The sequence below is a fragment of the Otolemur garnettii genome, unplaced genomic scaffold (assembly GCF_000181295.1).
Source record: "Otolemur garnettii isolate 467f Iridium unplaced genomic scaffold, OtoGar3 scaffold00002, whole genome shotgun sequence".
Classification (NCBI taxonomy): Eukaryota; Metazoa; Chordata; class Mammalia; order Primates; family Galagidae; genus Otolemur; species Otolemur garnettii.
The window spans coordinates 43,970,884-43,987,923 of record NW_003852397.1 but is presented as its reverse complement, the minus strand read 5'-3'; the positions used below and the strand labels follow the sequence as shown (position 1 = coordinate 43,987,923).

The 17,040-nt window shown below is 39.6% G+C and overlaps 1 protein-coding gene across 1 annotated transcript in view; it reads left to right on the top strand.

Annotated features, from left to right (window-relative positions):
* NEK10 (NIMA related kinase 10) overlaps nt 1-17,040 on the top strand; it is a 219,000-nt gene that overhangs the window by 191,249 nt on the left and 10,711 nt on the right. Inside the window, exon 33 of the mRNA XM_003781754.1 lies at nt 9,452-9,562. Coding sequence (XP_003781802.1) covers nt 9,452-9,562 — 111 coding nt within the window. The remainder of the gene's footprint in view (nt 1-9,451; nt 9,563-17,040) is intronic.

The following is a 17,040-nucleotide window of genomic DNA, read 5'->3' as shown; positions in this document are numbered from 1 at the left end:
GGCTATTTTTTTGGTTGCAGCCATCATTGTTGTTTGGCGGGTCCGGGCTGGGGATTCGAACCCGCCACCTTAGGTGTACGTGGCTGGCACCTTAGCCGGTTGAGCTATAGGCGCCGAGCCATTGTTTATGTATCTTGATTGGGCCTGGTTTCTGTCTAGCAGACCTAGAGTTTCTTTTCTGTTAAATAGATCAATAGATACTCTAGTAGACAGTCCAGCTATTTCTTTTCCATGAACATGCTGGTCAATTAACCACCACGAAGGTCTCTGTGGGTCAAGGCATTCTAATTAACGGTACATCCTTACTGTCCTTTATAGTAAATGCTTCCAACTTGTCTTCAGCTTCCAACTGGTGGTCAGTTTCTGTCATGTGGCCTCTCCCAATTGGATACATTGGAATCACATATGCTTCAGTGTCACCATGACCTTCAAAGGAGAACAACTCTAAAGCTTTTCAAGGATGCTGGAGCTCCCCTCTGCAACGTGTTTCTCATGTCTTAGGGATAGGAGCAGCTTCTGGGGGTTCTTGTTGAATGTGTTTGGGGAGTGGACATGCAGATCATACTTGGTACATCCTCCTCATGTTACTGTCTTTCTAAGCCTTTGAATTCTCCCCCTCCACATGCCAGAGGAGCTCTGGCATTTCACCCACACTAACTCTGGATTTCATTAAACTATGACCCTACTTGGGATTTGATCCTCCTTGTTGTGGGTCTTATGAGGTGAACATCCCTATTTAAGACATTTGTCCCAGATGAGGCTATCGTAGAGTTTTTAAACAAAGACACAGCATGTGACAAGCTATTTTCACTAACAATGAAGGCTCAGGACAACTTGGGTTTTCAAGATTGTTAGTTTTATCTGGGTCCTACAAAATATCCTTACTCCAAGTTTTGGGATCCTATTTTTTTCTAACTTTCACAAGAGAAATTAGATGAGGTATGAATTCAACTGACATTGTAATTTAGCAACCTGCCTGACTGAATTTTGCACTTGATTATCAGCCATATAAGTGCTATGTAAGCACAAAACACCAGATTCTTTTAAGAGTGTCATGGATTCTTTCCAGGTATCAGACCATGACTTAAACTGAGATTTAAAGGACCCATGCTTGTCATTTTCTTTCTGCAAGTGCTCCAGTGCACTTAGAAGAATCCACACTATCCCATAGTCCTGTCACCCACATCAGTCAAGAACAGCAGCCATTTGGGTTTTCAAGGCACCTGCTCCATCTGGCCTTTCACCAAGGTCATAACCTCATTAATTGTGATGCCACTTCATGCCGTGGATCCCTGTCATCCCATGTCTTATTGGCAATAATCAAACACAACTCAGCACTAGGATCAGTTTCAATGGCACAATCAATCTAATTCCCAAATCCTGTCTGTATGAGTTCTTCTCCTGAGACATTTCTAGAACCTATATCTATATTAGTGAAAATCTAGCCAGACATCACACAGTAACTTCAAGAGAAAAGGTTTAATATAAAAGCATTATAACAGAGTATTATCTACTAAAGAGGGGAAGAGAAGTTTAAAGAATATAGGAAGAGCAAATAGGGAAGTCATAATCTCAGGGGCTGAGTCAGAGCACCCAAGAAGGGGACAAATATGGAAGTGGACACTTCCACCCTGGGCTGAGGTCCAGACCTCACTAGAAAGGTCAGGAACATTTGCTATGATCCTATGCTAGAGACATTTGATGTGAAGTATCCCTCTGAGATACCAGGGCAAGCTATCCCCAGTGAGGACCATGCTGTGGAACTTGATAGGAATGATCACGTGAGGGTGTTCTGCTAAGAAGTACCCTGGGAGGACCAGGGAGGCAACCCACTGGTAGGTGTTGCTCCTTGGGACTCTCTGGGGAGCTGCCGGTAGGGTGGGTGCCACTGGATCTGACTGGGGTGAGCACCAACCTCTAGGGGTCCCACATGTGCTGTCCCCTGGGAGCTGCTGGAGTAAGGGAAGACAGGAGCATCACCAGAAGCAGAGACAAACTCTGTGTCCCTGCATTGCCCCCTACTGACACAGCTTAGCACCTGGCCAGCTGGTGAGGGAGAAATGTCCTGGCATCCTTAGCCTGGGAGAAAGAGCCAAGCAAGTGCCTCCTGTGGTCCCTACCCACCTGAATCCTCATGGCTTTTCCTGGATCTGGAAGGGCATCTTTAAGCCTGGGGTTGAGTAGCCTGGCTCTTATCTATCACATTTTGTCCAAATCTGGTATTCTTTTCAGTAACACTGACAGCTGCCCTTTTTTGAGGCATAGGAGGCTTTAAAAAGTGATTACTTTCCTCTCTATTTTCTACTGTCAACCTTTCTCTTAGGCAATCACATAGTACTGTCTAACTGATTAAATGAAAAAGGGTAAAGGGGTATAGGGAAGTGTGTTTATGGGATGGAGAGAAGCTTGGTTAATCTGCCACATCTATACTAAATTAAAATATTATCTTCAAAATGGGTTTCCATTTAAATTCTGGTATAGAAATATGAAGAAAGCATTCTTAACTTTAGCATTATGGAAATAGCTTTAAATAGCTTTTTAGTTGCCTTAATTATTAACTGTTAAATTGAGAGAAATATCCTTTGAAATTTAAGTATAGTTTCCGTGTGATATTTATGTAATAAAAACCCTTTTTAATGTATATATTCCACTTCTTTATTGGATTTGAAAGTATTTTAAAGCAAGAATGAAACTAAGTATCTTATTATTATGCTTTAAACTGCCCTGGTAACAAATGATTTCATATATTGTGGCAAGATGGCATTCCTTGCTCCAAGTTCAGATGTCACTATTGTGATTATTAAAGTATTTTAAGAATCCTATAAAGTGTAGGGCATTGCACATAGTCAAGGATGATACCCCTTTGGGGAACTTTAACTTAAAGTTTAACTTAAAGTCAATGTCTTTCAGAGAGAGGAAAAATACACATCTAAACATTGTATCAGTATATTTGCTACAGGTTGAAGACCACGATCAATTTTTTCTCTCAGCTAACTGCAAAGGAAAACTATTGAAAATAAGGCTGAATTAACAAAATAAACAAAAAAACCCCTTCTTGTTGAGGTATTTATTTACTAGCCAAATTTTGACAGGCTTACAGTTGGTGACTGTCCTGAAGGGCCAGGTACCCCCTAACAACCAACAGGTGAACTTACAGGGAGATAAATCGTGAAAATCAACTAGACCCAACTATTTTACAGAGCGGGATGTTAAAATCCTTACCCTGCCTTCAGTGATTTAGCCTCTGTTTTCATCCAAATTAAAATGGTAATCTGAAGACCAGCAAGCTAAGAATGAAATTCACAGTTCATTTCCCTTGCTGGAAACCCAGATCTATCTTTGGGCATACAAAGTGACTAAAGTACATGTGTCACCTTTCAGTATGTGTCCTCATGTGCCTGCCCAGCCAAATAAAGCATTGGGTTTAACTCAATAGTCCTGTTTTGATTGTTTTGTTAAATAAATGCTTCGAAAATCAGCACACAGCAAAAAAATCGAACATTTGTCTTCTAGAAGGCAGACAGGCTGTTTGAAGCTCCTTTGGATTGCCCTTCTTCACGAACACAATTATTGCCAACAAGACAAAAATGTGATTAAGAATAGCAACGTACTGTCCTCAGATGAAAATTATACTACTCCTGGCTGTCATCAAGGAAACATACTGTGCTCTTTTTAGCAGTAGGACTGGATAAAAATAGAACTGTTCATATGTACTCATCTGGATTTCCTAGTTACTAGTACCAAGGGTGAATGAGAGTAAACAAAATCTTAAGGGTAAAGCTGTGTTTCTCAAAGTGACTTATGTCTTCAGGGTTTGAAAATTCTAAGAAATAATCTTTGTGTATTTATTTTGATGATAGTCTTTGAACATTTTGTTTTAGCATTTAGAGAAATCTCTTCCTAAGCAGTAATATGTCAAAATAACATTTTAAAACATAGAATAAGTTAAGAATTTAAGTCACTATTTATCAAACAGAGCCCTGATAGGTTTTTGATGTGTTCTTTGAGTTACTAGACAATGCAGGCATTTCTTCAAAAAGAATCCATGAGTTCTGCAAGTTTGAGAAAGCTGGTATAAAACACCTCAAATTTTATTTTTTCTTTTGTTACTTTCTGTGGTATAGTAAAAACAAACAAATAAGAATAAATCTTTAGATTTTAGACTTTGAGGAAGTCATTATCTTTTTAAGAGTCAGTTCCTTCATTAGTAAGATGGCAGAGCTTATAGGACTATAGTAAGATTAGTAACTTTCTAATACTGCCCCAAGTATGCATCTTTTTTTAAAATTTCAGATTGATATAAGGGGACAGTTAGGTTACACTGTTTGCATTTGCCAGGTAGAGTTCAAGTTGTAGTTGAGTCCTTCACCCAAGAGGTGGTAGTAAGTACATCAGTCCTCCTCCCTCCTCCCCCACCCCCTCACTCCGTCTCCCTGCCCCGCCTTTGGATATAGTTGTGTTTTTCTTTTGTGTGGGAGTGTAGTTGTTCATTGATTGGTTTCATATTAGTATTGAATACATTAAATACTTGCTCTTCCATTCATGTGATACTTTACTTAGGAGGATATTGTCCAAATCTGTACAGGTAAGTACAAAAGATGTGAATTATCCATCTGTTGTATGGCTCGATAGTGTTCCATGGTTTACATATACTACAGTTTATTTATCCATTCACGGGTAGATGGGCACTTGAGTTGATTCTACACCTTGGCGATTGTGAATTGAGCTGCTATAAACATTTTAATGCAAATGTCCTTGTGGTAAAATGATTTTTTTTCCTCCAGGTAGATACTTAGTAATAGGATTGCAAGGCCAAAGGGAATGTTTACTTTTAGTTCTTTGAGGACTTTTCATACTTCTTTCCAAAGAGGGTGCACTAGTTTGCAATCCCACCAACAGTGTAAATGTTTTCCCTTTTCTCCACGGCAACGTCAGCGTCTGCAGCTTTGGGACTTTGTGATGTGGGCTAATCTTTCTGGGGTTAGATGATATTTCAAGATGTTTTTGATTTGCATTTCTTTGATGTTTAGGGACAAAGAGCATTTTTTTCATGTATTTGTAGGCCATTTGTCTATTTTCTTCAGAGAAGGATCTGTTCATGTCTCCTGCCCAGTGATAGATGGGATTGTTTGCTCTTTTCTTGTTGGTTAATTTGAGTTTTCTGCAGATGTTCTCTGAAGGTTGTGTGTTTGCTTTAACTGTTGTATCCTTAGCTGTGCAGCTTTTAAGCTTGATTAAGTCCTGTTTATTTATTTTTGTGTTTGCTGTGATTGCCAATAGAGTCTTCTTCATAAAATCTTTCCTCAGGTTGATATCATCAAGAGTTTTCCCCCATGCTTTCTTCTAGTTTTTACCATTTTGTGTCTTAGATTTAAATCTTTTAACCACCGTGACTCAATATTTTGTAAGTAGCAAGAGATGTGGGTCCAGTTTCAGTCTTTCACATGTTTTATCCAGTTCTCTCAGCACCATTTACTAAATAGGGATTCTTTCCCCCAGTGCATGCTTTTGTTTGGTTTATCAAAGATCAGAGGGAGATATGAGGCTGTTATCATCTCTAGGTTCTCTATTCTATTCCATAGATTTATATCTCTATTTTTGTGCCAGTACCATACTCTTTTGATCGCTGTGGACTTGTAATATTACCCAAAGTCTGGTAAAGTGATGCCTCCACTTTTGCTTTTAGTTCTAAGAATTGCATTGGCTTTGTGTGTGTGTGTGTGTTTTCTGATTCTATACAAACAAAGAACTATTGGTTCAAGTTCTTGAAAGTATGATGTTTACTTGGGATTGCACTGAATCTATAGATTGCTTTAGGTAGTATAGACATTGTGACAATGTTGACCCTTCCCAGCCAAGAGCATGATGCGTTCTTCCATTTGTTGATGTCCTCTACAATTTCTTTTCTCAGGATTTTGTAATTCTCTCTGTATAGATCTTTCACATCCTTTATTGGATATATTCCCAGGTATTTCAATTTTTTTTGAAGCTACCACAAAGGGTATTGTGTCCTTGATTTGATTCTTATCTTGATCGTTATTGTCATATATGAAGGCTTCTGATTTGCGAACATTGACTTTATAGCCCAAGACATTACTGTATCTCTTAATCACTTCCAGGAGACCCCAGGAGTTTCTGGGGTTTTCTAAGCATGTAAGATCATGTCATCAGCAAGGAGAGAGACTTTTACCTCCTCTAACTCCATTTGGTTACCCTTCATATCCTTCTCCTGCCTGATTGCATTGGCTAGGACTTCCAGCCTATGTTTCCTAGTAGTGGTGATGGTGGGCATCCCATACCTGATTCCAGTTCTAAGTGAAAAAGCTTTCAGTTTTACTCCATCCAGTATGATATTGGCTGTGGGTTTGTCATAGATAGCTTCTATCAGTTTAAGAAATGTCCCATCTATGCCTAATTTCTTATGTGTTTTTATCAGAGAAGAATGCTGAATTTTGTAGAATGTTTTTTCTTCATCTATTGAGAAGATCATATGGTTTTCGTTTTTGCTTCTATTTATGTGGTGAATTACATTTATGGATTTGCATATGTTAAGCCAGTCTTGCATCCCTGGGATAAAGCCCACTTGATCATGATGTAAATTTTTTTTAAAGTTTAGCAGTATTCTATTTGCTAGGATTCTACTGAGTATTTTTGCATTAATATTCATTAGTGAGATGGGTCTGTAGTTTTCTTTCTTTGTTGAGTCCTTTCCTAGTTTTGGTATCAGGGCGATGTTTGTGTCATAGAACATGTTGGAGAGCCAGCTATGCATCTTAAGTCCACTGCATGTTAACTTACTCTAGCGAATTTGTTTTCTTCTCTCTCTTTTTTTCTTTGAGACAGAGTTTCACTTTGTTGCCCTTGGTAGAGGGCTGTGGCATCACAGATCACAGAAACCTCAAACTCTTGGGCTGATGTGATTCTCTTGCCTCAGCTTCCCGGGTAGCTGGGACTATAGGTGCCTGCCACGAAGCCCAGCTTTTTTTTGTTACAGTTGTCATTGTCATTTAGCTGACTGGGACTGGGCTCGAACCCACCAGGCTCAGTGCAGGTGGCTGGCATGGTAACCACTGTGCTACTGGTACCAAGCCTACTCTACTGAATTTTTATAAGGATTAACTCAGGCCATCAGGAGCAATAAAAGCAATTCTAAGTTAACTATACATTTATCAATGCAGGTGAATAGCAAGCATTTGCAGAGTGTCTTAATTAATAATTTTAGACTGGTAGTTGCCAGTGCTGGGCTAAATCCCCTTGGAAGGAACCTAAGGGCCCACTGGTGTTTTACACTTTCAAGTTTGTTGTAGCAGAGGCTTACTGCTTTTTCCTTTGACAGACACATTGCAATCAGCTGGACATCAACTAGGCAGTCCTGGGCCAACACTGTCCTCTGGTGTTTGATTTGGGCAAGTGTTGATGTCTGGCACATAACAATAGGAAATTATCAAATCCTGTGTCTCTTCAGGCATTTTTTTGGTCCCTGGTCCCCTTCTCACCCTCCAATCAATCCCCTGGCCAGGGAAGTATGCACATGCAGCTCCCATTTCTACTCCAGGTTAAATTAATTTCCCTTTTGCTGTTCTTTCACTCACACACCTACATCATTTATACTCATTTCACTTCTCATCTGTCTTCCAACTGTGTATTTGCCCCTGAATACTGAGAAATCTATTCCTGGCCCCTTCTGCTCCCCCACTCCTTCATTCCTTCCTCCACATTTCTTGATTTCTCCCTTTAATTCCATGTGAAAAGACAACAAGAATTATAACTATTTGCTGGAGGTAGAAGAAGGAATCACATCTGGAGCAAGGTAAAAAGAAAGCTATAATATTGACATCAGAAGAGATCAATAGACTCGGTACCGCAACCTCAGTCCTACAGAACCTTTCACAGTATACTACCGGGCTTTAGTATCTCCAGAACAGTCTTATTGATCCCCCTTTAAGCCTTCTGCACTAAGATTAAAAAAACATTTTTCAATTTTACTGTTTTTCTGTTTTATATGATTATAGTACTTCCATAAAGGTGGCTATGGAAGCAGATTTTTTGTTTGTTTGTTTGTTTTGCTATACAATCAGCTGTTGTAGCCCCTACAGACTCTGTTCTGGCTATACCTTTCCCATATCCCCCTCTTTGGTGAAACATAAATGAAGAGATACGCCTTGTATCATCAGGATAAGGTAAGTTACACTGCACTCACAGATACGCACTGAACCCCTTGCTTGAGACAGGAGAGGTTTATTTTCAGTCAGTTAAAGTTGGGTTGGTCAGGTGGTCCTGCTAGCCGAAGAACATCTGGGATGTTTCCTGACCTAACTAACACCCCTGCTCTATTTGGGGCCATGCCATCAGTATGGGTGGACCCCAAGCTCGTTATGGTAGGGGAGGACAGAAATGGAGAAAACACACTGATTTTGAGTCAGTTCATCCTCCTAGTGGTCCAAGTCATTTTTATTGGCTAAAAGTAGTCCCACGGCACTGACTCGAACTAGAAGGGAGCCTGGAAAATGGAGCAGGAGTGGGGTAATCATTGTCTGACACATCCCTCTTTCTTTTCATCTGAGCTCTGATCATATTCTTGTTTATTTTGAGAGCTCCTCCTACCGCATTTCCCTTCCCACTTGGCCATCTTTTTTCCTTCTGGTTCCTCTTTCCCTCCTTTCAATTTCTTGCCATAATTTAAACAAAACCAGACATTGTTTTAACCCTGAGATCCTTGTAATTCTGATCTTGTTTCTTCCAAACTTTACTTCATCTCTCTCTGTGTTGTTCAGGACCTTTGATTTTCTTGTATAGATCCAACTTGCAAAGCATTACAAATGATCGTTTTTATATAATTACCATGTTTTCTAAGATTTACACGCTTATTAAATCTACCTCATCCTAATATATACTAATCCATTTTCCTTTTCTGATGGATAAAATTGGTCTCTAAAATCTGATCTCTCTCTCCAGCTGAAAGTTTAGGAGCATTCACAAGCAGGCATCTGACTACATGCTAATGTAGATATGTGTATCCTGGTCTGAAATATCCAGACCCTTTAGGACCAGGGCCATGGCTGGGGTGTTTAGCACGATTCTAGGCAGGCCTTAAATACCTAAAGCATCTAATAAAGTACACCCTTTTCTGTCAGAGATGCTCCTTACAAAATTCAATAAATGGATGCAATTAATAAATCATTTAGTTGTGTGAAAAATATTATCAATAAGTAAAAGAACAAAAAGATAGATAGAACAGCCCTTTGAAAGAGAGCAGAATAATATGTTTTGTTCCTTCTGTGTCACAGGGTATAAAAAACTACAGCATGTAGTCCTGCTATTTTCAGTAAAATTTAAGTTCTTAGTCTTGTTGAGGGAATATTATTACATTGACACTCAGTAACTGCTCTGCGTAGTCAGATGTGCAGTGTTCACAATTTGTTTATAATGATTGTTTTCTCATTTTATGCAGCTTCCTCCAGCTCTGCACCACAATTTGAAAAGAAGGATAATAGAGAGATTCAAGAAATCCCTCTTCAGCCATCAGAGTAACCCTTGTAATTTGAAATCTGAAATTAAAAAGGTATGATAGTCTATATATAGGAATTAGTTTTTTCCTAAAAACACAAGAGTTACTGTTTGTACCTCCTTTACCTTGTACTTGAAGCTCTTTCCCCCATAAAAGGTTATTATCACTGCTTAAGATACTAAATTGAGGCAATGTCTTTGTTGACATTGAGGCAATTTTCTTATCTTTATTTCTGTGGCTTTTATTCTCAGATGCCTAACAGAAAATTCTTTTGGTTTTATTATATTTTTTCCTAAGAACAAATGTTATTACATATCCTTAATTTGCAAAGGGTATATTTTAGCTTTTGGTTCTATTTCAATATTTTATTACAATGACTTTTCACAAGCCCCTAAATTAGCTTTGCCAATTTGAAGAATTCATTTAACCATGAAGTCATGATTTTTATCAAGTATGAGGGTTGCTGGAACTATTCCTAAGGTTCTGTCCATGGGGTGGAGAACCTGAGGCCTCAAGACCACCTGTGGCCCTCCAGATTCCCAAGCACAGCCCCTCAACCAAATGCAAACCTCACAGAACAAAGCCCTTTATTAAAAGGATTTGTTCTGTAAAATTCAGATTCAATCAAAACACCATACTCAAGAGTCCTGAAGGCTACATGTGGCCCCAAGAGTATAGGTTCTCCCCCAAGAGGTTAACAAAATTTGGCGATGGGAAATCCCTTTGTCCTGGCTGATAGCCTTTTTAGTACAGCCCCTGGAAGTGGCCCAAGGCTCCCCATTCTCCTGTCCCTGAAAGGCTCAAGGTACAAGCAATTGGGCCCAGTGGGGTAAAGATGCTTGCTTGGTACCACTTGTATTTCATATTTTTTAAAGTTTCATCATATACTTAAACCACATATAGCCAAACTGCCGATGAACTTTTCCTTTTTGTATTCAATGAATAGAATCTTAAGCATAAACTTACTCATTCTTTAGGGGATATGGTAGCCTCTTTTATAAGAAATGCAAACAATACGTTTTGGCTTCATTGTCTTCCATCAGTGGGGGCGGCGTATATACACAAAAAGGAGATGAGGGAATAAAAGACACAGCTGCAGATAATCAAAACCTAAACCCTACTTTACCGGAGATTAGAGAGCAACGTTTATTTCATGGCATGTGTTGGCAAATAAGGCCCAGAAACAAAGTCTAGAGGGGATAAAAACAGAAGGGGAGATGACCTCAGCTATTTACCAGGCAGTTACATACTATATCATGAATACTAATAAATATTTTTAAAAGCAGAAATTCAAATCTCCCATGAAAAGATTGCATGTTGCTTAGGTTCTATACTTGTACTAAGGTGACATTTAGAATAATCTAGTTTGTACACAAATTTCTTTGAACAGATACCCTAGTTTTATGAGATGAAAGCACCTGCCGCCAACTGTCTGATACACAAAGGGGCTTCAACTTGCCCCTGTTCGGTGATTTTCCAGCAGTGCATGTCCTTAAAGTGAATCATTTTCTCTTTTATTATTTAGGTTCTCAGTTCTGTATCTCTTCCTCACTGTTAGAATTTTTCTCCTCCTTTGATAGAATTATTTTGCTAGATTCTCCCACTCTGTCCCTTGTCTGCCTTCATCTGTGCTGTGGCAGCATCTCATCAGAGCCCATACCATTTGCTCCTTGTGGTCTGGGAAAATAAAAACAGACATTGATGGGGTGGCAGAGGGGTTTGGGAAAGACAGGTGAGGGAATTCAAGCAAGGGGTAAACTCATCCTTTTTTCCAACTTGGTTAAGATGCAAATTAAACTCTTCTATGAAAAATGCCATGGTCCTCTTCCCTGATGTTATAAGCTTACGGTGGTCTGCGGACATCTGTTTAGGACGCTTCAGTAAGGAAAAGCTGTGTATGTTGTTTTAGGGCCTAAAGTTTGGAAAGGGGGACACTTGGCTCCAGGGCTCAGCTTGTGATCAACAGAGGCACAGTCCCATTCTTCCATACACTGCACTGCCCCCAGCTTGACCTATCTCCCTCTGAAGTTGGTTCACACCTTCCTGGTCAGTAAGGCAGGTCTTCCCTCCTGTGTGCTAAAGAAATATTCAGCTTGGGATATTAATGTTTCCTCTCCTTTACCACTGAACTGCGAAGCCAGCTCCTCCAAAAAACACCTCCCTTAATTTTCCCTGTCCAGAATTAATCATACCCTTCTCTGTGCTTCAGTCACTTTTTTGCTCATATCGTTGTGTTTTAAATAGCTTTTTATCTACCTTGCATTTCTGTTTCCCCCAAAGGCAGTGAGTGCGTCTTATTCATTTTTAACTTCCCAAGGTCTTGCCCAGGGCCTGGCATATGGTAGATTTGTTAATATATAATTATTGGATAGGATATAGACTATATTCTACATTAATATATATTCTGTATATACAAAAATATATTTTCTATTCTTTATTTGTATGCATTGATACAACATATTCATTATATGTATTTCTGTATCAGCATAGAAAGAAGCTATCCTGCCCCCATTTAAATCTAAATGAGAAGAGTTTGTGATCTCGGTTTTTTCCCTCTTTCTAGTGTAGTCTTTTGCTGGCAATAGTTTTGTTCTGAAATGAGTTTTTCATCCCCTGTACAGTCACAGAGGAGTAGCCAATTAGCCTTTGACTGACAGAGTCACTCTATACCAGGGCCAAGCAGTAAGTGGTGGCAGCACATGAAAAGCACTTTTCACATTTCTTTCTGAAACTTCTCCTGAAATCCATGGACCCCATGCCCCCAGTTTGAAGGAGCCATTATGGGCTGATTATGCCTATTTATGAATGGCCTAAGACCCAGCAGGGCATACACATGATTGAAAAAATGAGAAAGCCCTTTGCTATGAAATTAAGCTCTTTATTTATAGCTCACCTAAGGTGTTCTTCAGTCCAGTCTACTCAATCTTGCCTAGAATTGTGAGGGGAATAAAGCAAGTGAGTGATTGCAGAAAATTAGTATTTTCAGCATGGGAGAAGGGAGAAATAGAAGTAAGATAGAAGAGAGCAACTGAAATTAGAATCGGAAGTATCAGTATAAACAAGTATGAATTAATGAGAAATCTCATCTATTAAAAAATACACATTTTCTAATATTTCACTAAAATAGTCTAGAAACTAATCAGCAGCAATGAGCTTCCCTACCTACGACTCCTTGGAGAAACAGTTGATTGCAGCCCTAAAGCAGTAACTGTACAAGATTAGATTCGAATATCTTGACAAAACAGATGGCATAGCAAGGATGCTATCAGGACTACTGAGGGCATATTAAAAGTTCTCAGGAGCCAACTTGAAGAGGCTCCCACTGGCTATCTATTGGAGTAATTGGAGCATCCATAAGAATAATCACCATAGTGCATTGAAAGCATAATGTTTAAATCCCAGAGTCCATAATGATAGTAAAGAAAAAGGAAAAGAAAATCCCTCACCAGTTACCATTGGAGAATGCTAAGCAACCAACTTATTATTTTGTAAATTGTTTACAAAAGAAAGAATCAAACATTTATTTTGTCTTTCTCTTGGGAATTCTAATTCATGGTAACTAAATCATTGATGAGGGGCGGTTTTCATTAGAAGTATTTCATTCAGTTAATAAATGTCAATAAAGAATATAGCCATTTTGCAGTTGCTAATGAAATAATAGATCTAGACATAATCACCAGTGGCTGATAGCATCATAAAAGGAAGGAAAAACAGACATTGTGTGGCCCCTGATATACCTGGGCAGCACTGTCTCTGAAGTACTCTTGCTCAAAGCATGAAGCCACATCCAGTCAAGACTCTAGATTAGAAGGCAGCAAACTATAGTCCTGGGGCCAGTCTGTCCTGCTACCTGTTTTTGTAGATAAAGTTTCTTTGAAACACAACCACATACATTCACTTAAATGTTGTCTATGGGTGCTGTGGGGTTATAGGCAAAGTTGAGTTGCTGTGACAGAGATCATACGGCCCACAAAGCCAAAAATATTTACTTTACAGAAAAAGTTTGCCAACCCCTGCTCTGGATCTGTCATCTGCAGGAAATAAGGGGACAAGAGAGCATGTTAAATGACACCATAGGCATAATCAGCAAACTTCAGACAGGAAGATTCTATCAGAAAGTGATCTGTTTTCCTTAATAAATTTATGGCTAGGGGAGAGGAGAAAGGGAGAAAAAAAGAGAGGGGAGGAGAGGGATTGCATATAGCAATAATAGAGATTATTATTAAAGATAGGCTCAAATAAACATTAGAATGTCTTAGGGAAAATAGTAACCACTTGCAATGTGTGGACTTATTCTTTCCTGACATGGATGAAAAAACTCTAGAAAATATACATAAACAAATCAAGAAAATTTAGCCATTGAATATATATTTGTTTTAAAGTCATGCATCACATCATGATGTTTCAGTCAACTACTGACCGTGTATACGACAGTGGTCCCATAAGATTATATTGATAATACCTTTTCTACGTTCAAATATGTGTAGATACACAAATACCACTGGGTTATGGTTGCCTACAGTGTTTAGCACAGTAACATGTTGTACAGGTTTGTAGCTTACGAGCATTTGGCTGTATGCCCTAGGTGTGTAGTAGGCTATGCTATCTATGTTTGTGTAAGGATACGCTGTGGTCTTTGCACTGTAACAAAATCACCTAATGATACATTTCTTAGAACATATATCTGTTGGTAAGTGATGTATTACTCCATTAAGGAATCAATAACTTCTTTTAGGTGGAACAATTATATTGTGGTTCTGTTTTTTAGAAAAGAACTCCATCTTTTATAAAGAGCTATGTTGAAACATCACAGATGGCATAATATGGTACACAGGATTTGCTTTTCAATTTCAGGGAGTCAGATGAGGTAGGAAGAGAAGTGGAGGAAATTGGCCATAAGTACATGAGGTTCATTGGATTTTTCTCTCTACTTTTGCAAATGTTTGAAATTTTGTATAATAAAAAGAGTTGTGGGTTTTTGTTTGGTTAGTATTGATGCCAGCCTCTTCCCAGACCAATGACTGGGCATTAACACCTTGAATACAACCCTCCTGGTGAAGCTACCACTCAGAATCGGACAGATGAATTTCTGTCCAAGAACACCTGGATGGGGAGACCGACTGGACTGTGGCCTCTGAGGGGAAGGAGTGGCTTTCTAAGTTGCACAGTATAGGCTAGCTGGAGCCCTGGGCCCGAGTGATTATAGATTATACAGAGCTGGGAGTCAGTGCCTTATAAGTTATAAATGTCATTCAGACCAAGGATTAAAACAAAAGAATCTGGACCCAGATGGGAATGGGAAGAAGCTGGCTATTTAAGCATGTGGCTATGCCCAGGAATTTGCAACTATTGTACATTAGAATTACCTGAGGGTTTTGAACATCTTGATGCTCAGACCACATACCATGTCAATCAGTCTTCAGGGATTGGGTTCCCAGAGGGTGGCACTTTAGGAGTTGGATCCCAGTACCAGATTTTTGTTGCTGTTGTTATTGTTGTTTCTGAGACAGAGTCTCACTGTGTTGCTCTCAGTAGAGTGCTGTAGCATCACAGCTCACAGCAATCTCAAACTCTTGGGCTCAAGGGATTCTTTTGCCTCAGCCTCCCGAGTAGCTGGGACTACAGGCACCCTCCACAACACCCAGCTATTTTTTGGTTGCAGTTGTCACTGTTGTTTAGCAGGCCTGGGCTGAGTTCAAACCCTCCAGCTTTGGTGTATGTGGCTGGTGCCCTACTCACTGAGCTATGGTGCTGAGCCTGCTGGTGTTTTTTTAAAAGCTCCCAGGTGATGCTAATATGCAGCCAAAGCTGAGAATTAGTGGCCTGGCAGGACCAATGTTTCTCACATTTTATTGTGCATATCAATGATTGAGTAGGTCTGGGGAAGGGTGGAGATAAGTCTTGTCCAACCATCCACCAGATGCTGCTGACCAGATGCACAGTTCACATAGCAGGGATACAGAATATATCATCTGCCCACTGCACACTTACCTTGTATCCAACAGACTTGAGACTTTTTATTAGAAAGACGTGCTGACTAGTATTTGTCCGAGATGAAATCTAAATTTCTACTCAGCTCCTGTATGTTGCCTGATGCTGCCATTCTATGGACCGCACTTTGAGTAAGAAAGTTATCTCCCCTGTGTTATGGGATAGATTATTCAAAATTACTTCCTATAGTTGTGGGCTTTCCTGTACCACTTGAATGCTGATCAGCAAAGTCAAGTTTATCTTAGGTAACATCCGTCAGTCTCTTCAATTCCTAATTCCAGGTTTCCAGCTCTTTCCCATGCAGGCAGATTGCTCAGCTCCTTGGACTTTAATAATCATCCCTTATATTTGTTTAGCCCTCTTTAGGGCCCCGCGGAGACATGTAAATCAACAGGGCCCAACAGCGACAGACTTTGACCAAATTGAGAAGCTGCTATAGCAGGACCCACCTGCCCAGCTGGGTCAAGCCACTATTTCCTCTTTTCCTGGATATCCCTTCCGTGTTGAGTCATGGTTCTGGAAGGATAAGTTCCTGGTTGTAATTAACAGAGAACTGTGGTTTTCCAGCCTTCTTTTAATTTTGGCATTTTCTGTTAGCAACACAGTCCTTGCTGTAGCCTTCTGCTTCTGTTACTTTTGGCAGAAGTGAGGATGAGGGTGAGGTGTGTGTCCCTGGGGCTTAGAGAGTATGGTGGAGCTGAAGATGGACTATGTGTGTGTGTGGGGGGGGGGGGGTAAGAAAACAGCAAGTGTGAATTCTGAACATTTCTCTTAATAAAGAGGCTCAGAAACAGCTAGTAAAAAAACCACCAGAAAGGAGTTGTAGGTTAGAAAAGATGAAAAATTAGGTGGTATGTTTTATGATGGTGTAGTTCAGTCAGAGGACAAGGAAAATCTAAAGGAAATAAGATCAGAGGACCAATAAGTGCAGTGTGGTGGAATGTATTAAAAATGTCTGCACTTCTGGCACCAAATTTTATTTTATTTTTGGCTCAATTTCCTCAGAGTTCTGTCTCAGTTGTTTAGATTCCAAATACTTTGTGTGATTGTTCTACTGTGAAGATAACTCTATTTTATGATATGAAAAAGAAGATGTAGTTTAGGGAATGTAATAAGAATTACACCCGTAGTTTCTCATTGTTTTCTTCTGTTTAGGTTTTACATGAAAACTTATATTCTCAAGCAACCACCTAAGTGCTAAATTTGCTTAGTACTTGCTCAAAATCCATTGGGATTTTTTCTTGGGGAGGGGACTATAGCACTAGCAATAATAGTGCTATAGCCTGTAATCCTTAATATATATATACTTGATTTGTTCAGTTCAGAAGTGTGTACAGTCATTTGCCCTACAGACCTGTAGATGTTTATTTACGGCAGAAGAACCCATTATGTCAGTTCTGAAAGAGGCTCTTACACATTCTCTCAGATAGCCTGTATGGTCAAAACAGAGGTTCACCTGTAAGCTGAACGCTCGTGAGGAAGAGAGGGCTGACACAGTACTGGCCTCATCCAGTCATTGGGGCTGCTGCGTTAAGGAGGTT